The sequence below is a fragment of the Colossoma macropomum genome, unplaced genomic scaffold, assembly GCF_904425465.1.
Source record: "Colossoma macropomum unplaced genomic scaffold, Colossoma_macropomum, whole genome shotgun sequence".
NCBI classification, from domain to species: Eukaryota; Metazoa; Chordata; class Actinopteri; order Characiformes; family Serrasalmidae; genus Colossoma; species Colossoma macropomum.
The window spans coordinates 328936-353174 of record NW_023495901.1 but is presented as its reverse complement, the minus strand read 5'-3'; the positions used below and the strand labels follow the sequence as shown (position 1 = coordinate 353174).

Below are 24239 nucleotides of genomic sequence, written 5' to 3'. Positions count from 1 at the left end.
GTCACACACACCTGATTGCCATCCTATTGTTTGAAAACACCTGAATCAAATTTCACCTTCAAATTATCTGCTAATACTGAAGGTTAACATACCTTTGCCACTCACAGATATGTAATACTTTCCTTAATAAATAAATGACCAAGTCAAATATTTTTGTCTCATTGTTTAACATTTCCTTTATCTACAACCCCATATCCAAAAAAGTTGGGACACTGTGCAGAATGTAAATAAAAATGCAATTATGCAACTGTAGGATGCAATTATATGATAATCATGTAAACCATATATTTAAAGGAAAATACTACAAAGACAACATATCAAATGTTGAAACTGAGAAATATTATTATTTTTTTTTAATATATGCCCGTTTTGAATTTGATGCCAACAACATGTTCTGGAAAGGTTGGGAATTTTAGAGTTTTAACTTGCATTTGCAGATGCAGAGATAAACTGTGTTTAGAGACAGTGGTTTTCAGAAGTGTTTCTGAACTCATGCAGTGATTTCCACTACAGAATCATGTCTGTTTTTAATGCAGTGCCACCTGAGGGCCCAAAGATCACAGCCAGAAAATACTGTTTTTTGGTGTAGTCCCTTGCATACAGAGATTTCTCCAGATTATCTTAATCTTTTAATGATATTATGTATTGTAGATGATGAAAAGCAAAAGTTCTTTGCTATTTTATGTTGAGAAATGTTATTCTTTAATTGTTGCACTATTTGCTCATACAGTCTTTCACAAGTGGTGAACCCCTCCTCATCTTTACTTCTGAAAAACTCTCTGGGATCTCATGTTACTGACCTGTTGCCAATTAAATACCATGTGTTTTTTTTAGCATTGCACAACTTTGCCAGCCTTTTGTTGCCCCCGTCCCAATTTTTTTGAATGTGTTGTTGGGATCAAATTTAAAATGGGCAAATTTAAAGCAAACAAATTCTCATTTTTAACATTTAATATGTTGTCTTTTTTGTACTTTTTTCAAAGAAATATAGGGATTAAATGATTTGTTTTTTATTTACATTTTGCACAGCGTCACAACTTTTTTGGAAATGAGATTGTAGTAGATGCTGCAGAGTAGCAATAATAGAGTTAAACTTCTATTGTTACACTTTAAAAAATATGTCTGTGAGCACATATTCTTGTGTTCTTCACCAGATATTTACTTACATACCTTCTTATGTAAAAATTATGATTTGTGTTATCACTGTGACTTTATATAATAGAAAATGGGGCTAATTTGCCAGTGTGTCTGTCGGTATTTCCATTCATATTAGCATCAAGCTAAACACTGTTAATGTAATGGTGATTATTTACATTTTTACATGCTAGATCTTTTGTACTAAGTATAATATTACTTTATAATATGTCTGGCAAGGTGAACTCAACACACAAGAATTTTGTAATGCATATTTTATTTGTTTCAGTTTTTTATTTGGAAGAACCTGTTGCCTATCTGCTGATCTCGCCGGCATGAGCACTACAACACTTTAACAGTGGCAAAATAGTTAACTTGTAATTCAGCTGTGTTATGCTTTTAATTAAACAAGTTTGATTCTCCATTGTTTTTTTTTTCCTTATATTTTACCAGAACCATCACTTTTGCTCAGTTATTAATAAAATTAATAACAGTACATGCATAGCCTGGACATCACATAAGCCTGTCCCAAATGCTCACACTTTTAGACCGAGCACCCTCAAGAACTTTTGCCCTAAGATGCATATTGACATTGCCAAAGTGCAGACTTAAGAAAACCACAGAACCTAAGCACAGACCATATGTTTATATATCTATAGACACAAGTTAGACAATCTACTCATCATACACTGTATCAAGCCAGGTGCTGACAGATCTGTGCAGGCCTTTAATAAATCAAACAAGTCTTCAAAGAGGTAGACTTTAAAATTTGCCTGCATTCTCAAGTCATGAAGTCCTTTCAGTTACATATATATTTCTTCTACTTTTATTTCATACAACGTCTTGATTTTGGATGAGATAATTATCTGATCTTGCAGATTGGCTTCTTGCTGAAACCTGTATGATCTAAGCCTGTCTTTATAAAGTCTCTTAAGGTAGAAGTCCTATCAGAAAAGCCATCATGAATAAGGAAGTAATCTTATCCTAGATCAACATTCTCAGTGTAAGAAGCTTTATGAATGCAAACTCAGATTTCTGTAAAACTGGAATTTCTAGAAATCTGTTGCTCTATTTCAGCAGAGTTGTTAATGTTTAAACATATCAGACAGGAGAAGAGTGGAGACAGACACAAATCTATAAGGTAAGAGTAATGTTTTATAAAGAATATTTAAATTGATATTAATTATATCACCTCTACTGAGACAGTTTTAGTGGTATAGTTAAATATGTCCATGTAACATATATTTCCTATATTTTTATGTTAATCGTCGATTATTTCTCTATATTTGAACAGAACCATGCTTCAGCTGTTGCTGCTTTTAGGTCAGTAATCTGCTTTTTATTTCTCATGTTTTCTTTTTTCGCATGTCAGACTTGTGAGACTAAATTTTATGTATATCTTTAAACAGATAAATAATTCATTTTCTTTTTGTTTTAGAGCTGGTTTTCCAGGTCTATTTCAAAACTTGCTCAGTATAACAAAAGTTGACATTCTGTCTTCTGGAAGTTTCCAAAGACCCAAACTATGATGCTTTATTTCATTTGATTTTATCATTTCTCTGTCCTGTTTATGGCCAGTGGTCTGTGAAAAAGAAAATGTAAGTTATACTTTATATTACGGTCTGCTTCTTAACAATGAATTAACTATCAGCAAGCAATAATGCCCTAGTAAACATGAATGCATAATTTGTCAGCAAGCTTTGAAATGTGGTATAAATGTATTCATAAGATGTGTTAATATGGTCCAACTAATGAGTTAAATAGTAATTAATACCTGAAATGTTATTTTGTGACATCTTAAGTAAAGAATATGAACAGATAAAAATCATCTGAATTCACTATGACTGAACAGGCTAGTCAGTGGTCATGTTTAATAAATTGCAAGTAGGTCGTTCTACAGAAACATCCATTTTGATGTTCCTAGTGTTTACAGATATATTACACTTGAAAAACATGTTACGGTTACAATTTATTATTTTAACAATTACACCCTCTTGATCCATCAATATAGCAATACTGGTTTTTAAATCAATTATATAGAATTCCACAGAAGAGCTCATCTTCACAGTCATATGTAAAGGGTGAGGCCATATTTTGAGGTAAAAAACATGTTTTTCTGCAATTTTAACTGCAATAATCTATACATGACTATGAAAGATATGATTTAAATGACATAAAGAAAACAAATGTCAAACAAATATTATAAAATATATAAAGAAAGTTGTCACCGGTGTTACTGCGTAACAAAAAATCTCTTATTTTGAAATAAAAATCACACTGATAACATCACGACTTCCTTTTACCTGTTTTCTGAGGGTCTATGAAGAAAAGCACATGGTGAGTCCACTGTGTCTTTCAGTTATCAGAGATTTTCTCATTTAGCTCATGATTTCATATGAAGCTCTTAGCTGAAGTCACTGGTGTGACCGACTTTATTCTGAGGTAATTGTGAAAAAAATAGAATACAAATGGATTAAATTACATATTTTTGTGGATATTCTATGATTGAAAACATGTGGTTTGATACTCTGCAGCAGCCATTTTGTAAAATGCATTTTTCATTAAAAATGTCTCTGGTGTTACCTTTCTTATGAGTCACATTAATGAGGATTGGCAACACCAGTGACTCCTATGGAGTGATAAAAAAAATGTGGACACTTCTGTAGAATGACCCAGGTGCGTAAGCACTGTAATTTTACAGTAACTTACAATTTACAACACCATTTTCTGAAATTACAGCATTTTATTGTATTTTGCAATAAGGTTTGGGAGTTAATTTTTAACAGGTTTTCTGGACATAATAATAATAAGATGAAGAAGATGGAAAATAATAAGAAGAAGAACAATACATACTTATATAGCACTTTTCAAGAACCCAAACACACCTAACATTCTAACAAAACAGAGAAGACCAGAAGACAAATACAGAAGTAAACAATAGAAAAGAAGATAAGGTAGAGCTGTAATGAGAATGTTGGTGTAGGTAGGTGGCATAATGTAGGCTAGAAAGAAGAGATGGGTGTTGAGATTAAATTTAAATATGGAAAGAGAGTTAGACTGCCAGATTTGTGGAGGAAGAGAGTTCCAGGGATGAGGAGCAAATCTAGCAAAGGTTTGATCACCAAAGCCATCCAGTGTGAATGGAAGAATGGTTAGTAAATCATAAATGGGTAAGTAAATGGGTTTATAGAGAAGAAGACAAAACTAGTTTGAATGCAGTACTTTTTAGGACTCCAGTGGAGATCATGGAGAACAGGTGTATTAGAGCAAGTATGAGTAAGAAGATGAGCAGTCCTGGACCATCTGAAGCTTGTGAAAGGAAGAAGAGCCAATGCCTGTAGAGAATTACGACAGTTCAAATGACAAAAGATGGAAGCATGTTTGTAGAGATACATCAGCAGGCTGAGAAAGGAATGCTCGAATTTTGGCTATATTCTGCAGGTGAAAAAAAAGAAAATTCAACTGAGATGACGTGGGCATTGAATGAAAGAGTTGGATCAAAGATAACACTCAAATTTCTAACCTGAGGAGAAGGGGAGACTACGACATCATCAACTGAGAGAGTTACAGAGCCATGTTTGTTGAGAGTTGATTAAGAGCCAATGAGGAGGAGTTCAGTCTTAATCTGAGTTTGTCATCCACACAGCATTGAAAGTCCAGTTTAAAACATTGTATGATCTGTCCAGGGGGAACTAATGAAGATCAGAGGGTCTGAACCCTATGGGACAACTTGACGAACAATGGAAATAAAGCCAGAAAGAGAAATAAACTGCTATGAGTGAGATAAGAGGTGAACCAGTGCAGTGCAGAGCCAACAATGCCTGGAATGACACACAGCGTCAATGTCTGTGCTCAGATCTAATTGCTCCAGTATGTGTGGATGAAGATCACTGATAACCTTAGTCACGAAAGTTTCACTGCTGTGGTACTGAGGGAATTCAGACTGGAAAGGTTCAAAAATATTACTGCTTTCTTATTGAGTCTTAAGTTCATTAGCAACAACTCGTTCCAGAGTTTTGGAGAGAGATGGAAAATTTAGCAATAGGGTGGTGGAGATCCCAATTAGTTGGATTGTGGCTGGGTTTTTAAGAATAGGTGTAACATCACAAAGTTATTGGCAGTGGGGAACTGGCCAAGAAGCAGTGATTTATTAACAAGCTTTGAGGAACCAAAAAGGTAGACAGGCTTTAGTTAAGATGGTCAGTAGAGGATTGAGAGAGCAGGTTTTAGGAGGCCATCAAAGATCTATTGATCTTAGCAATATTAGTCCAAAACAGTGGAAAAGAATTGTGAGGATCAGGGGAAGCAGCTACATTACTCTCCACGTGTTAGAAGCGCTTGATACCTGTTGTAAAGAGATGGAAGTTTTAATTTTCCAGCCCACAGCCAACCTGCTACATTTCGCAGAGTTCAAAAGTATACCTGGGGCAGAGGTGCTAAAACAGAAATATATTCAAGGTCTGCAGTATTTTTTCATTAGCTGATAGTGAGAATCTTCTACACGTTTGCGTGTCATCACACCTGGATTACTGTAATTTTTTATTTTTTTTGGGTCTATCAAAGAGCTTTATCTACATTTATCTCCAGTTTACATAGTTGTTTTCCACTGTACCTTCGTCACCTTAATCGGTGATCTGATTATTAAGTACATTCCGTCACAAGCTCTCAGGTCAGCCAACAGAAATATGTTGGTCATACTTGCTGCCCGACTTAAAAGTGGTGAGGCAACCTTTTCCTGTTATGGCCCTAATTTCTAAAACGTTCTTCCTGACAACCTGAGAGCTCTTAACTCATATATGACTACTTTCTTTTTTATATGGTAAAAACAAGTCAAAAACAGGCCCTGTCATGCTAAAATATCCCAGAAAGGAAAGGAGTTGTTGTAAATCCAAAAAATGTCTTAAAAAGTTTTCTGAAATTTCTTGCTTGTATGCTAACAGCAGCTTTGATGCTAGCATGTTAATAGGCTAAACAAAGGCAGTGTCACACAGGACATTATAATATAAAAACTGACTACTTAAGAAAATATTGGTGAATTAATCTGTTTTACTGTGCAGATAAAGGTGGGGGTATATATCCACCATTACATTTTTGTAAAACATTACCTTTGCATCTAGGTTTTATACAATTACATGAGTGTCTAGCAGTTATTCTGTGCTCATCATCCGCTACAGTTCACCAAAATTTTACTTAAATTTCTTATAGGAATTACAAAATCATGTTAGGAACAATCAGGGACATTTGATCAATAAGCAAATGCTATTTGTGTCAAAGAAATTCATTAGAAATTCATTCTAACATGTACAAATTTGTCTGTGGCAGGACCTGACATTTCAAGAATGAAATGTGAACAAAATGTATTTCATTCAAGCATTGATACATGCTGAGACGACATATGTGTTTCTCATAGTTCAACATGTCCTCCATATGACTCAACCACCCCCCCCCAAGATTTTTGGAAGTGGAAATGTATGTTTGGTCGCACTTTATTTTAAGTGTCTCTAATAACTCTGTAGTTATATGTGAACAACATATGCAACAGCATTGTAACTACTAATGATTTAGTCACTGTTACAGTGGATTACAGAAGTACTCCTTATGTAATTACACACATGTATCAACTTAAGTTTTGCCTCATGTAAGTACACAAGTGTATCTTAATAGCTGTAAAAGCCTATTCTCTCTCATGTAATTACACATAGGTAATAACACATGTATTTACATTTGTAATCAGACTGGAACAGCAGTTTTCATAAGTCTTTTCCAGCAGTAAAAGGAAGGATGTAATAACTTACATTAAGGCATTACTTACACTGTATCTGCCAGCTTTCCTAAAATTTAGCTAGCATTTATGTTGCTAGTGCTATGACACTGTAACCAGTTTCAACTGTAATGTGACAGAACAGCAGACGCCCACTTATATTAACATGTGACTTTAATGACATTAATTAAACATGTTGCATTTCCCCAAATCAACATCTATATTACCACTCCATTATTGCACAGTACCTACATATCAATTACACAGGAACTGTCCACTTATTTTAAAGTGTAACTTTAACACTGCACTACAGGACAGTTCCTGTGTAGTTGGTATGTAGGTACAGTGTAATTACAGAATAGTATTAAACAATGTGATGTAATTAGGTGACCTTGTTACAACACAGTTATTCCACAGTAATTATGTAAAATAAATGTAATGTTATGTAAAACATACTTCCTTTAACTGCTGAAAAAGACTTCTGATCTGTAGCATATCAAAAAGATACGCTTGTGTAATTACATGAGGCAAAACTGACAGTTGACACATATGTGTAATTACATAGGCTGTACTTCTGTAATCCATCTGTAACACTGACTAAATCATCATTAGTTACATGGTTGTTGCATATGTGACTCATGTAACTACACAGTTATTAGAGATAATTAATAGAAAGTGGGACCATAGGTTTCTGGTAGAATGTCTCATGTACAACAATAGTTAATGCTTCTAAAATCAATTGTGTCTTCTCAATGCATATAAAAAAGAGTAAAAAGGAACCTACTGCATGACATGGGGCTCCGCCAATGCTGAAAAATGCTTTGATGCATCATGTGTGATGATATAGTATTCATCCCCAGTAGGGCATTTCACGATTTTAGAGGGCATTTTAGTGACACTTTTTCAACAGTGGGGGCACCGTGGGGCACAGTCGCCCCCTCTAAATATCTAAATATGCTCTCTTTGTAATGATGAATGCAGTTCAGTGTTTCATTGTTCTTTAAGTACTGATGATATCCACAATATGCTCAGAAAAACATATTGTGATGTAAATTATAATGATAACAATAAAGTATCATATTGCCCCCTGCTACCAGCTGTCACCAACACTTATGTCAAATCAAACATTCTCCCCATTATTTTCACCATTAATCAAGTAATATAACTTTTTAAAGGCCAAAAAGTAGACTTAACTGAACAATAACAAACTAAGCTTCACTTTACAGAGATTCCAAAACACACTGGAAAAAAGTAAACTAAGCCTTAAATATATTCATATAATCATATCATTGTGAAAATGCTACTGACAACAAGTAGTTCTGAAACAAAACCACATTCTTACCTAGGGTATGTTTAGTGTGCTTTGGGGCCTTTTACATGATATCTGTACAATCTGTAACTGCATTCATAAGATCCTCCTGCTGTTTCCTTTAAGTCAATGATGCATAAGAAAGACACCTGAGTGCTTATAGCTCCCCCTTGTGGAAAATCTTCACACTTTCTGTTTGAACGGCAATCAAAATTCTTTGATTATTACTGCCAAGTAATCACTGATTCCTAATCACTAATTCAGCAGGTAGAATTTTTACTGTTAAGGTAACATTTCATTGATTTTTTTTTTTTTAATCCAGTATTAATGTTCAGCTTAGTGAGACCTTGTTTAGACAGTACACAGAAATATTTCAGGAATAGTTCTGCAAAAAATGAAATGTATTCAATTTTCCACTTATCTCATATCAGCATTTGATCAGTCAAGTCCAAATTTTGCTTGTTTAGTTTAACATTGGCTAAGTGTTTCGTAATGCTTCTATTACAAACAATAAAAATAAACAAAACTTCAGCTTCTATGGGCAGGCATTCTAGACAACAGGTGCTGTACCGGATTCCGACTCCTCTTTGCACGCACACGTCACCCAGGGATATGGATGCTACAGCAGACATTTGTGGTTTCTGTAGTTTCTATTTAGAAATAACTATTAATCTTCAATTTTAAAGTGAAAATACACACCGACTGGCCACTTCATTAAGTGCACATCCTTATTTCTACACTCATTGTCCATTTTATCAGCTCCACTTACTATATAGGTGCACTTTGTAGTTCTACAGTTACAGACTGTAGTCCATCTGTTTCTCTGCATACTTTGTTAGCCCCCTTTTACCCTGTTCTTTAATGGCCAGGACCCCACAGGACCACCACACAGCAGGTATTATTTGGATGGTGGATCATTCTCAACACTGCAGTGTTGTGGTGGTGGTGTGTTAGTGTGTGTTGCGCTGGTCTGAGTGGATCAGACACAGCAGTGCTGCTGGAGTTTTTAAACACTGTGTCCACTCACTGTCCACTCTATTAGACACTCATACTCCTAGAGAGAGCAAGGCCAATTTTGCTCTCTTGGACTCGGATAGCTTCAGGCCGTTTCTACTCAAAAATGTCATATGAAGTTGTGCTTGACTAACATTATTAAAAGCTTATGAACAAATGTTTTGGATAATTTGATTTTCTTTTAAATATTCTGTCTTGCAAATAAAGTCTCATGCAATTGAATTTATTCTTTGTGAATTCAGATAATTATTATGTTTATGTGCTTTGATTAACACATTACATAAAGACATTTCAAGTATGCTTGTTTCTGAAAGTTTTATTAATAATTGCTTGCTAATACTTTAGTAATTGTTAAGAAGCAGAATCTCAAACAAAGTGTTACCAAAATGTCTTCTGTTCAGGAAAGCATGTTTAATCTTGGTAACATTTAAAAACTATGCTCTGTTATGCTATGTATCTCCATTTCTCTAGGTGGTCACTAAGGGTCTCAACAAGTCAAGCATGTTATATGATATAAAAAGTGGTCTATGTGCCTGCTATTGGATTGCTAAATTAACACTATGCATTAAAGGTGCAGTACAGGATTCTTAAAATTTGAGCTCAACAGCACAACAAATACTCCTCTCCATCCAGGTCTGCTTCAGAAGCTCCGCCCCTCGAATTCCTGGATGTGTATTGCCAAGGCGAATGACACTGGGCTAGCGAACTTTTAGATATTTGTGGCAATAAATCTCTCCACAAATGTTGTACGGACGAATATCATTATATACTGTTAGAGTGAACAATAACACAATAAATAATGTAACTAACGCTAGCTAGGTTGTGGGTTAGCTAACTGTGGCTACAATTGCTGCTGCAAAGCTAACCAGTTGCTATCACAAACACTAGTAAATGGGACAAAACAGTACTGACCTTTTGGTTCTGTGAAACTGCAAAAATAAATGAATGTTACTCACCTGTCAAGCAGAAGCAGAGCAACCTTCTTATCCCTTTTCATGCCTTCCAACTTTCAATGAAGCTGAAGTCTTCCTTGTTGGAATTTTCCCATTCCACCTTACATTTTGCAGCAGTTCCATTCTGGGCTATAACTGCTGCACCATTTAAGGTGGAAGGAAAAATATGAATAGGAAGCCAACTTCAGCCTCATAAACCCTCTGAGGTGTCTTCACTGTTGAAACACCTCACCGTCAACTCTCAGGGTCTCTCCACCGTTGAAACACCCTTGCCTGATCTAAGAACTTCTTTCATATTCTTTGTTCTTCAGATTTTGTACTCTTTTGCTGTTTCTCAGCCATCTCTCCTTCTTGACAATGTGGTGAGTTCAGGACGTAGCCCATCTCCTTCTCCCTGTCATGTGCACAAGCACACATTCCCCCTGTTGCTGATTGGAATAGTGTTGTGTGGCTCGGCCCAAGCCACATTGTTTCCCATTTACAGAGCCAAAGCTATGTACAAACACTGGATTTTTTTCCAGCGCACACACAGAACGGACAGCTAGTGGATCGTGAAGAGTTATTTGCTGAATTTGACAAAAAATTCATTGTATTGAAATTGTGTACTGTACCTTTAACATGTTCAAGATGCAAAAGTGACTTTGTGTCTTTAACAGGGTTTTGCACCCTTGGAGTTTGTCTTCCTCGTCAGTATCACTTTGTGAATGAGAGCAAGACCTGGTATGAAGCACAGAGTTACTGCAGAGAGCATTATGTCGACTTAGCAAGCATTGATAGCGTTGAAGAAGCGCTGCAGCTTATTAGCTTAGTAGACATCAGGAAGAGTGTCCCAACGTGGATTGGCCTGTATGACGATCTGAACAGCTGGAAATGGTCTCTGGAGGATGATGACTTCTACAAGGGGGATGAGAGAAAGTTCAGAAACTGGCACATACAGAAACCTGTAAACTGGTACGGGAACAGCTTCTGTACCTCTATTACAACCTATGATATGACATGGAATGAAGAACCATGCTTTTCAGCACTGCTACCTATATGTTATGATGGTAAGCAAAACTATATCACATATAGACTACATGGCCAAAAGTTTATGGAAATCCCTTCTAATTAGTGGGTTTGGCAATTTCAGCCACACTTGTTGCTAACAGACATATAAAATCATGCAAAAATATGTATAATCTCCATAGAAAAACAATGGCAGTTCATCTAATGTCTGCCCTGCCACCTATGACCAGGTCAAATGCAAGTGCTGTTGTTGTGAAGATCAAATGTCTAGGAACGACAACAATTCGGCCATAAGGCAATGGGCCACACAAGCTTACAGAAAAGGACAGACAAGTGGCGAAGCCTAAGCATAAGATCAGTATGTATAATGTGAAGTGTCAGCTAGAGTGGTCTAATTCATGTTACCATTAGACATCAGAGTAGTAGGGATGCATTCTCTGCAGTGATTAATCATGCTTCACCATCTGGCAGTCTGAGAGATTTATTAGGCATTTTTGTATTTGTTGCATTTGTTTTTCTTAGGACGTGAAAATGCCAGTGAAAGATATGTTGTGATTTATTCACAAATGAACTGGACTGAAGCTCAGACATACTGCAGAGAACATTACACAGACCTCGTCAGTATAAGGAACGAGACTGAGCACCAGGAAATCATCATCTTATTAAAATCATTAACCCGTTATATCATGACCGCATGGATCGGCCTGTATAGAACCAGGTCTTGGTCAGATAAAAGCAACTCTTCTTTCAGCAACTGGAAACCAGGGCAACCAGATAACCTTGGACAGAGGGAATACTGTATAGCTGTGTCATTTGATGACTTTGGCCAATGGACCACTGAAAACTGCATTCTTACTATGCCATTTTTCTGCTACAATGGTGAGTGGACAATTTTACCTTATTATGTTAGACCTGACAGTATTTCTTAATGGGTAAAAATGATGCTTATGCAAATAAGGTCAGCTCCATAATTACTGGCACTCTTGGTCAAAGCTGGCCCAAGCCTTCATGGGGCCCCAAGCAGAATTTGATTTGAGGGCCTCCTCTGCCTCAACACTGCCAATCCTATTGACTATTGTCAATGCTTGATCATTCACACACTGTAAATCTAACACACACATTATCAAAGTTATTAGCTGCAGTTGTGTTGCTTCCATCATATCAATGTCAACCTGGCATGTTTTTACCCTTCAATGGTTTTTAATCTTAAAAGGTAGCAAACTCACAAGAGTGGTCTGGTGTTAATTCGCTCCAGCGCCAAAATACTTAAACAGCACTTCTGGGGAAATTTCATGTAGTATGAGTACATAGTTGTTTATTTTTTTATTTATTAGAATTTATTTATTTTCCCAAACTAAAGAATTTATTTTCCCATCCTAAATTATTGTACTCAGCAAGCCATTTATAAGCCTACAACAAAAACTCTATATCTTTAACTAGCTCATTGAGGCATAATGATCTAAAAAAAATGGTAATGTAAATAATTTTAGGCTGTTATCAGTACCAAGTGTATGGAACAGAAGCTAATTTTCATTACAGAAATTATATACCCAGCAGCAAGTTATTTTTACACAGAAACCTTTAATCTATAACTAGCTGAATAATATGATATCATCTATTACAATGCCAACAATCAACTTTTCTGAGACAAGATATGCTATGTTTGTACCTAACTAGCTAGCTAATGTTAGCTTACAACATAGCGTAGCCAGCATATAGGAAAGTTCATGCTTGATTAAACATAATCTAAACAGACTTGACATCTTACATCCACCTGGCAATATGTATAATAGCAAGAGAAAGTTCAGTTTTAACAGAGGGAATCTAGCTACTGTTGTCTTGTGTTGGCTAATATTAGATTGAAATGATAGCCAGCTAGCTAATGTTTGCTTGACATACCTTGACTGAATTGAAGGCTTGTGGGATACATGGTAAGATACTATAATTTGTCATGCAAACATAAATGTATCTTGTTTTCTTTCTCTTCCTCTAGTTTCTTCTTCTTTTATTTCTCTGCACAAGAATGATGTCCTTTTTTCTGACACTGTTTTTTTTTATGCAGCTACCTCTTCCATCAAATATCTGACTGAGTGTGCTTGCATCCGTTACACTGTAGTCCCTATTAAGTATTTCTGCTGGTTCCTGATGGTTTTGTTATGTGCTTTGGCTTTTTTAATGGGTTGATATCACAGTGTAAAGAACTGTAATGGTTCAACAGGTGACCAATGGCTGGTTCTAAATTCATCTGATGTTTTTTTTAATAGGAATGTGTTCTACAGGAAACTAGCAGTCTCTATTGGAAACCATTAAGCCAATTCACATTTCAAAACAGGTTTTAGTCCTAATGGATTCTAATGGTCCTTTTTCAGCAGGGGTGACACCAGCTCTGACAGAGGCAGTGGGATTTGATAAAAAACAATAGTACTAGCTTGCCAGCCCTTTAACATAGTATTGCATTTTTGTATGATACCATTTACATAATACAATATAGCCCTGCCCCACCAAAAAACAAAAAACAAAACATGCTCTCTTGTGGGAAATTCAATCACTCCTGGGGACCCTCTGGTGGCTGCTTAGTTTGCTTATGCGTCGGGATGGCTCTGCCTTTAGCGTATTGGCATAGAGGCATAGATGGGTAAAAATGGTCATGAAAAAATGTGTGATTAATGAATTCAATCTCATACTAATAATATAATAGAAAGAAAAAACTTTTACAAAATTACATGCCACCTCATTCTCCAGAGGCCCTGGGAAATTTGATAAGATATGGCCATGAGCTACATGAAGTGACAGTAGATTCTAAAAGAAAATCTAGCTGCCTCTGCCAAAATGCTAAAACTGGGTCATGGTTGGATCTTCCAGTATTGATGATTCTGCATTGTGGAGTGGTCTCTGATTGCTTGCTTTGTATTTTCCAATCTTGTCAAGTAATACAGGAGAAGACATAAATACTAAATGCAAGGGTGCCAAGAATTTTAACATATGGGATTTTGTTCAATAAAGGTTTTAGTTTGCTTATACTGCATTTACTTACTTAAGTGTTGGTTTCATTTAAAGAATCACTCAAAATAAAGTGTCACCAAACATCATTCTCATCACGTGATTTGTATTTCTCTAGCAACATCACCCACATCTGTTCGTCAGTATCACTTTGTTAATGAGAGTAAGAACTGGACTGAGGCACAGAGTTACTGCAGAGAGTATTACACTGACCTGGCCACCATAGATAACATGGAGGAAATGAACATGCTCATTAACACAGTAAATGGCAGCTACTCTGGTTTAGCCTGGATTGGACTGTATGATGATCTGGATGGCTGGAGATGGTCTCTGGATAATGATAGTTTCTACAAGGAGGGAGAGAGAGATTACAGAGGGTGGTACCAGCAGCCTGACAACAATGATGGAAATGAGCTGTGTGCTTGTATGAGTTTTTCTGGGACGTGGTTTGACATGCTATGTATCTCAAATTATAAGTTTATTTGCTATGATGGTAAGATTTTTTATTAACATTAATGTATTTTTTTTTTTTTTTTTATTTCCCTATTCTTTAGACGTTGATCATATCACTGATATTTTTTTTAGGAAAGACTAAAAGTTACATCATGATTCACAAGCAAATGTCTTGGCCAGATGCCCAGCATTACTGCAGAAATAATCACACAGACCTGGCCAGTGTGAGGAACATGACAGAAAATCAGAGAATTGCCAATATTGCAGGTGGCTCTGAGGTATGGATTGGTCTATATAGAACCAGACTCTGGTCAGATCAGCACAATTCTTCATATGAAAACTGGAGACCAGACCTCTATGATGTGCCTGAAGAACCTGACAATGGTTTGACTGTTATGGGAGCATACTGTAATCAGCACTGTACCGCTATATCATTCAGCGATTCAGGCCAGTGGACTGATGAAAACTGCTTAGCCACACTGCCTTTTGTGTGCTACAACAGTGAGTTCTTCTCTCGTCAGTTTAATTTTTCCAACAGAACAACAGAATTGCTGCTTCCAAATTCAGAAGTGATACATTCTCCTTTTCTTTAAACATATAGAGTCCTGCGCAGGATCCTCATGTGTCCCTCATCAGTATCACTTTATTAATGAGCCAAAGACCTGGGCAGCAGCACAGAGGTACTGCAGAGAGAATTACACTGACCTGGCCACCTTTGATAATGTGGAGGAGGTAAACAGGGTCATTATGACAGTAGGTAGTAGTTACTCTGGTTTAGCCTGGATCGGACTGTATGATGACCTGAACAGCTGGAGATGGTCTCTGGATGAAGATGGTTTCTACAAGGAGAATGAGAGGAACTTTAGAAACTGGTTCATAATGAAACCTAAGAACCCAGGTGGAAACAGGCTATGTGTGTACTTTTCAGATTTGGATGGCACATGGTATGAGTACCCTTGCAACTCTAACTTAAGATTCATTTGCTATAATGGTGAGCAAAGCCTTGGTATCAATTTAAGGACAAATACTACAGCTTAGAAACAAATGACTAAAGTAACTTTTCCTTCAAAAATGTTTAATATTGCAATCTTTTTCATTTTAGGGAGGGAGGGTGCCAGTGAAAGATATGTTGTGCCTTCTGAGTACCTGACCTGGACTGAAGCTCAGACTTACTGCAGAGACAATCACACAGACCTGGTCAGTGTGAGGAACGACACTGAGAACCAGGAGATAAAATCATTACTTAAGTATTATAATTCACGTTTTTGGATCGGCCTGTACAGGACCAGGTCTTGGTCAGATAGGAGCAACTCTTCTTTCGGCAACTGGAAACCAGGACAACCAGATAATGCTGGGGAGAATGAATACTGTACAGCTGTGTCATTTGATGACTTTGGCCAATGGACTGATGAAAACTGCAATCAGGTCTTTCCTTTTCTCTGCTACAGTGGTGAGTAGAGTCGAGTAGAGTGGAAACTTTTCATAGTAACAATATACCCTCACTAATATTACTTTATTAGGTCCCACATTGTTTGGATGACCTCTTGATTATCTACAAATTGTCCACAATTTTAGGATTTGGTCCTGGGTTAGGTGAAAGGCAAAATAAGCTGCTATAGTAGGCTATCCATATAAAGTGTTCCCTTTATTTATGAGCAAAGCACCAATGGATAAAGGATGACTTTTCTTATTCTTTCTGCTGCTTTAGCAATATCATCTCGTCAGTATCACTTTGTTAATGAGAGTAAGAACTGGACTGAAGCACAGAGTTACTGCAGAGAGCATTACACTGACCTAGCCACCATTGAAAACATGGAGGAAATGGATATGCTCATTAACACAGTAAATGGCAGCTACTCTGGTTTAGCCTGGATTGGACTGTATGATGATCTGGACAGCTGGAGGTGGTCTCTGGATAATGATAGTTTCTACATGGAGGGAGAGAGAGATTACAGAGGATGGTTTCGTGAACCTGACAACTACGAGGGAAAAGAGTTGTGCGTATACATGTCTGGAACAGGAGGGTGGTTTGATATTCCCTGTTTCTACAAATTTGGATTTGTGTGCTATAACGGTAAGGGCCGTTTAAGATTCATTTTTTCACAATGAACAGCTTCTTACAAATGACTGCATTGTTTCAGGGGAAGTGTATGATGACAAAATTAACATTGTAAAAGAAGTAGTTACAGGGGTCATGCCCAGGCCCAGATCATTAAGTTATTGCCCCATGGGCACAGATATTTGTAGGGCCCCTACCTGGCTACCTTTTTTCAATGATTTTTTTTTTTTTTTTAATGATACATGAGGCCTATGCAGCACCATGATGGCAACATACTAATAGCAGTATTGGGCTTTTCACCACTGTAAGTGCATAACCACTGTATGTACATAAAGACTGAGGTCTTCTGACCCCTCACATCTTGTCCTAACAGCAAGAGAGCACCAACAAAACCAACATGCTCCCACTGGAATCAGTAAAGCTGTCTACACCAGTTGCAAATGGCAGTGAGATGCATGCAATGAGACAAGCCATAATCATCATCATCATCGTTAACCGCTTAGTCCAGCTAGGGTCGCGGTAGCAGTTGGGAGAGCAGAGAATCCCAGACGACCCTGTCCCCCGCAACTTCCTCCAGCTCATTCCTGGGGACCCCAAGCCGCTCCCAGGCCAACCTGGAGATATAATCCCTCCAGCGGGTCCTAGGACGACCCCGGGGTCTTGTCCCGGGAGGCCATGCCTGGTACACCCCGACTGGGAGGCGTCCAGGGGGCATCCGGATCAGATGCCCGAACCACCTCCGCTGGCTCCTCTCAATGTGGAGGAGTAACGGCTCTACTCCGAGCTCCTCCCGGATGGCTGAGCTCCTCACCCTATCAAACACAGTGTAGCCTGCCACCCTGCGAAGAAAGCTCATTTCTGCCACTTGTATTCACAATCTCATTCTTTTGGTCATTACCCATAGCTCATGACCATAGGTGAGGGTCGGGATGTAGACCGACTGGTAAACAGAGAGCCTTGCGGCTCAGCTCCCTCTTCACTACTACAGTCCGGTACAGCGACGACATTACTGCTGCCGCCTGTCCCAGCCTGCGGTCGATCTCACGATCCCTCTTCCCATCACTTGTGAACAAGACCCCGAGATACTTAAACTCCTCCACCTGGGGCAAGTCCTTTCCCCTTAGCTCATGACCATAGGTGATGTTATGCCCACTCCTTACCTGGAGTGGGCATACCATCCTTTTCCGGGTTAAGACCATGGACTCAGATTTGGAGGTTGCAAGCTGCTCCAGTGTGCGCTGGAGGCATTGATGTGACCAAGCCAAAAGAACAACATTGTCTGCAAATTGCAGAGACGCCGCCCTCCGGCCTCCACACATAATGCCCTCCTGACCACAGTGATGCCTTGACACCCTGTCCATGAATATCACGAACAGGAGTGGAGACAGGGCACAAACAGAGGTTGAATGGCCCGGAGTAGCAGCCCCGGCACCCCATACTCCTGGAGGACCTCCCACAAGATATCTCGGGGAACACGGTCATATGCCTTCTCCAAATCCACAAAACACATGTAGACAGGGTTGGCAAATTTCCATGCCAACTACCTCAGTGACCTTTACCAGGGAAATGGAGCTTGTCACGCCAGAAGCCTCTGGCCCTGACTCCCGTGAGGGAGGCATGTCTCCCAGATTAAGGAGTTCCTCAAAGTGCTCCTTCCACCGATCGACAATATCCTCATTTGAAGTCAGAGCTTCCCCACCCCTGCCAAATACATCTTGGGTGCAGCCACCCCGACCGCTCCTGAGTCACTGGACAGTCATCCAGAACCTCTTTAAGGCCGACCGAAAGTCTTTTTCCATGGCTTCTCCAAACTCCTCCCATGCCCTGGATTTTGCTTCTGCCACCATTGCGGCTGCCACCTTTTTTGCCTGTTGGTACCTATCTGCTGAGTTGGGAGTCCTTCGGGCCATCCAGTCCCTAAAGTACTCTTTCTTCAGCTTGACGGCCTCCCTCACCCCTGGTGTCCACCAGGGGGTTCTTGGGTTACTGCCCTGAAAGGCACCAACAAGCTTTTGGCCACAGCTACATCTGGCAGCTTCCACAATGGAGGCTTTGAACAGGGTCCTTTCAGACTCCATGTCCCCTACCTCCTCCGGGACATGAGAAAAGCTCTCCCGGAGGTGGGAGTTAAAATCTTTCCGAACAGGGGGCTCCGACAGACGTTCCCAGCACACCCTCACTATTCTCTTGGGCCTACTGGGTCTGACCATCGGTCTTCCCTGCCATCTGCTCCAACTCACCACCAAATGGTGATCAGTTGCCAGCTCAGCACTTCTCTTCACCCGAGTGTCCAGAACATATGGTCCCAAGTCAGATGAAATGACAACAAAGTCGATCATTGACCTATGACCCAAAGAGCTCTGGTACCATGTACACTTATGAACATCCTTGTGTTCGAACTTGGTGTTCGTTATGGACAATCCATGCCTGGCACAGAAGTCCAAGGCCTGGGGGTAGTGTCCCCCGGCGAGCGCCTGGTGGCCGGGCAGCCCACGTAACCCGGTTGGGTTTAGCCCAAAGAGGCAACATGGAGAGGCCATGTAGGCCCACCACCCGCAAGGTCCAGCATGGGGGAGCGGTGCAGTGCCGTATAGGCAGTGGGGCTCCTGGTGGCCTAGGCCCCTGCGGCAGAAACTGGCTCTTGGTATGTGGAATGTAACCTCACTGGGGGGGAAGAGCCGGAGCTTGTGCGGGAGGTTGAGAGGTACCAACTAGATATAGTTGGGCTAACCTCCACCCACAGTGTCGGCTCTGGAACCAAACTCCTTGATAGGGCTTGGTCCCTCTCCTACTCTGGGGTTGCACAGGGTGAGAGGCGCCAGGCGGGTGTGGGGATACTCACGAGACCCCGGCTGGCAGCCGTGCAGTTGGAGTTTGTCCCGGTGGACGAAATGCAAATTAAAATCGCAGAGAGGAAAACTCTGACTGTTGTGTGTGCTTATGCACCAAACAGCAGGTCGGAGTATTCGGCCTTCTTGGAGCAAGTGGGCAGGGTTCTGGAAAGGGTCCTGCCTACAGACTCCATAGTCTTACTGGGAGACTTCAATGCTCAATTTCTAATTTTTGAGGTGTTACATCACTCTGCCATTTCACATTAAAATGGATGAGGGAAAACTTTCAGTATCTATCAGGATGAATGTTAACAGAAAGGAACAACATAAATATATATTTATTTATTTATTTATTTATTTATTTATTTATTTTTAATGTACACAACCGTGAAATATGTACCTGAAATATCCTAATGAAGTGGATTTATTTGTTGGCAATAAATAGTAGAGTGGGGATCCTGATGGATTCTTTTTATTTTATATTCTGAAAGGTCCATGGTTTAGTAACATTTTGACTCTGTGCATTCAGTTAACGTTTCTAGCATAGACTTCCTGAAGACTTTTAGACACAACATGATGCAATACTACATTTAAATGCCTACTTGCTGTTAAGACATGTGAGCCACACCCACCCTGTGAATCATGGGAAGTCCCCTAACGTGGTGGAACATGTCAAGTGTAGTCTATAACTATTGTGTCCATCTCCCCTGTTTCATTCAAATGACAATAGACAGCAAAAGGGATAATACACAGTTGTATGCAAATGTTTGGGCACCTCTGGCCAAATTAAATATTTTGTTGATTTTCTATGTGAAAAGAAGTAAACAAAGTCTCTGTTTGACTAGCATTAATAGTAATAATAATTATTAGTAATAATATGTATAAACAATTCAGGGACCTAAGCATGAATCAGAACAATGAGGCTTATTACACCAGTTTGGTAATTTTTCACACATAGAAGATAAATAATAAGCAGCCAGAGTTAATCAAAGAGTCTCCATCTGTCTTAATTATGCAGCTGGGGTCTTATGATATGATACACACTAAAGTTTATGCATATTGACCTTTTGATATTTATATAATATACAATAAATATGCTACAAAAAATCGACATATAAGACATGACGCAATTTCTGACATATTTTGGAATTGCAAAGATGTTTATTTGTCAGACTTGAATGATTTGATATAATTTGCTAATATACATAGCTAGGCATTTCATTGAAGTTGCATGCCTTGTTACTGATTTTAACCCTGTCTTATGCCTACTGAAAACTGACTGGTGGATGTCAGATATGTTTTAAGACATCAAGCTGCTATTGTTACACAGGTAACATGCACAATTTGAGCTATATATGACTGTCTCTTTTGAGATACGGTTATATAGCTCTCATTGCACTCCTACAGTCTTGTGTTGTTTGAGTCTATGAAGTTTTGTGGAAATTAGAAAAGCGTTCATGATTTCCAGCTGTTTGGCCCTGAACTGATGACAATTCCATAGCATAAATAATTCTAAAATTTTTCAAACCTTTTACTAATAGTAATTTTTATTGTTTACATTTAGACACTTCATATTGTGATTTGTTTTATGTTTTAAAAGTTTTGGCACATAATTACATCCATAAATGTACCACTACTTGGTCTCAAATGTTCTTAAAACGTCCCACCCTTAGGTAAGAACAACACATATGTTTATACCTCTGAAGAAAAGACTTGGTCAGAGGCTCAGATCTTCTGTAGAACAGATTACACTGATCTGGCCAGTGTGAGGAATGAGACAGAGCTACAGGAAATCCTGAAAGTCTCAAATGGACAGAAAGTATGGATCGGTCTGTATAGAAACCGACTGTGGTCAGATCAGAGCAATTCTTCTTTCTTATATTGGAGACCACATGTTGGATCAGCACATTCAGAGCCTGATAATGGTATGTATTCAATGGAATATGGACATTTTAGAGATCAGCACTGTACAGCTGTGGATCTACAACATTCAGCCCAGTGGACCGATGAAAAATGCTTAGTCAGGTTCCCTTTCATCTGCCACAGTGGTGAGCCTCGTTTAAATATTCTTGTTCAAATTACAGCATTTGTTGAGTTTTTAAGTGAAAGGAAGTTCACCTCTACAGAGAATGATCTACTTAAAATTATTAAATATAACAAAAATGTGCCGTAAACATTGAACATGACACCAAATTGTGTTCTCTGTAGCAGATACATTAACTTCTATTTACTTAGAAAATCAACAAAATGTGTGTGTGTGTGTGTGTGTGTGTGTACACATGTTCTTAAAGACAGCTAGAATTGTAATTGTGTCTTCCATTTGTCTTTGGTATTTTGGTAGTGGCCGCTCTTCCACAACAAGCTCCAGGTAAGAAATGTACCTTTTAAATGCTGTGAGATTTTAATTTTACAGGTTATATAATATTAGGCAGACAAAATATTCATTTTAACACCACTGAATGATCAACAGTGACAAGGTATTTCCAAAAGTAGATGTGCATGAATTGTACTGAGACACTACTGTTCCCTCAGGTCCTGTGGTGGGACTGCGAATGAAAGTCAAAGCTGCAGGCAATCTGGCACAATCTCAGATTGAGGACTTGCTGCTAGTGCAGGTGAGTGCACTGTAAAAAGTGGCTCGTCAGATCTACTTAAAAAAAAAAAAATACTTCATGTGGTAACAAGTAAATAAACTAGCTCAAAAATTGACTTTGATTGAAAGAATCATTCATTCAAAGTATTTATTTAGGTTGAATAAAACTAGTTAACTCACTTGTTCCCACATGAAGTAATTTTTTAAGTACATCTGATGAGCCACTTTTGACAGTGTAACGTATTTTACCTCACAGTCTCCATCTAATCTGAAGACACCTACCTGATGTCACAGAGTTTGAGAGCATTGGATAAAACTACCCTGCGTACACTGTAAAAAGTGGCTTGTCAGATCTACTTAAAAAAAAAAAAAAACTATGTCATGTGGTAACAAGCAATTGAACTAGTTTATTCAACTCAAAAAAATACATTGTTTTAAAGAATCGTTCATTGAAAGTATTTATTTAGGTTGAACAAACGTAGTTAATTTACTTGTTACTACATGAAGTAATTTTTAAGTAGATCTGATGAGGCATTTTTACAGTGTATGTAGTGAATCAATACATAGTGAATATGATGTCAGGTACTAACTAGGTCCCTGATACCAAGAATATTGAGACACTGCCTTCTAAAATGTGATACACAGACAGTGCTATCAACAACACTGAATAGGCAGCTGCACCATTATGTTGTCTTTAGTCATATTGTCATCTGTGGGCTTGGATATTCCAGTTGTTTCATGAACCTTTTTATTTTGTTGACACTGAGACCCAGAAACAGCCAAGAGCCAGTCACTGTAGCATGCCGTGTTCTACCCTGAAAGGAGGTAGGATGCAGAGGCGGGTGTGACAGTTGCAGAAAGCTTTTAACTTTAACAAACCAAAAATCCACCATATTTTAGTGGACTATTACTCAGTATGCTGACTTTTCAGTCTTTCTCCCAGAGTTAGCTTTTCACCTGCTCAGCTCTGGTGCTGAACACAGTCCTCATGCTGCCTCTCACCAGCATCTGGGCCTTGGGCGCCATCCTCACATCACCTCTCTTGGGGCTTGGGTGCCTGGCCCAAGCACATATAGCAAATTTTAATGCAATTATCTCACTTCTTAAGTAGCTTTTCTTCATTCAATTAACACCAATAGAATAATGCTAATATCTGCTAGTGCTCCTGTATGGTGCTGTATGTTTTGTTACATTTATGTTATGTAATGTAAGCATTTCATGCCAGCTGTAGCTAAAACAAGGCTAATAGCTTAAGTTTTACAGTGACTTTTCCACTAAAGATTTAACTAAAACTTTTCTGAGTGTTTTCTCAGAGGCAGGTGAAATAAAGTACGGCATTATTCTCCCACTTTATAACTTTCCAAAAGTTGGGCTGTACGGGGAGCATAGTGAACGACTGTTTTCAGTGGTGTATTGGGACAATTTTCAGAGAATGAAAGTTCCAGTGCGCTACTATTATTCTGATAATGGGATGTCCTAAAAAATAGTTCATTTCTTGAGCAGAACCCTAACTACTGAACTAGAAACACACAAAAAATAAAATTAAGGACCTATAATCAGTTTTTTTTTTTCTTATTTATAAAAAATGTAATAGCTATATGCTGTAATTAATGCTTCATTCAATCTCTATTGCTACTACATCACTGTGGCTAACACAGTGAGACATAACACATCTGTTTGTGTTAATATGAGTGTTTTAAGATTTTCTTTTCCAGCTTCAACATGAATTCAGTACATTGGGATTTCCCAGCAACTTCACTGTAAAAGTGAAAAAAATCAGAAAGACCAGTCCATGAGAGAGGCCAAAATCTTTTATATTCACCAATACTTTATAATAAATGGGGAAATAATTGTGGAAATGATTATATACTGTATTCCATTTAGATTGTATATACCACATATGAAAGCTAATCAAACTGATATCTGTCTTTTGGGGTTTTGTGTTTGATTTCTTTAATTTCTTTTTTACTTATTTTACTTTATTGTATTTAGACTTTTTATTAATCTTTAACTATTTCCCTGCAGCTAACTAGGAAACTGCTCTAAAATTCAGAGAGAACTAGAGAGAACTAGAGAAAAAAGAACAGCTGTGTTTGGATCACAGGATTGACTCAATGTTTTAGCTTA

The 24239-nt window shown here is 38.4% G+C and overlaps 1 protein-coding gene across 1 annotated transcript; it reads left to right on the top strand.

The window, feature by feature from the left end:
* Positions 1-2432: 2432 nt before the first annotated feature.
* LOC118803432 (macrophage mannose receptor 1-like) lies at positions 2433-23908 on the top strand. The gene is made up of 11 exons (XM_036563918.1): positions 2433-2457; positions 10828-11217; positions 11699-12055; positions 14295-14669; positions 14762-15145; positions 15243-15620; positions 15732-16079; positions 16338-16703; positions 21193-21567; positions 22052-22134; positions 23828-23908. Exons 1-11 carry the CDS (start codon positions 2433-2435, stop codon positions 23906-23908), a joined length of 3162 nt encoding a protein of 1053 aa, XP_036419811.1.
* The last annotated feature ends 331 nt before the right edge of the window (positions 23909-24239 follow it).

Coding starts and splice junctions, on each gene's coding strand:
- LOC118803432 (XM_036563918.1), top strand. CDS start 2,433: ATGCTTCAGCTGTTGCTGCTTTTAG. Junction 2,458..10,827: donor TCAGCTGTTGCTGCTTTTAG/GTCAGTAATCTG, acceptor TGTCTTTAACAG/GGTTTTGCACCCTTGGAGTT. Junction 21,568..22,051: donor CCCTTTCATCTGCCACAGTG/GTGAGCCTCGTT, acceptor CTGTTCCCTCAG/GTCCTGTGGTGGGACTGCGA.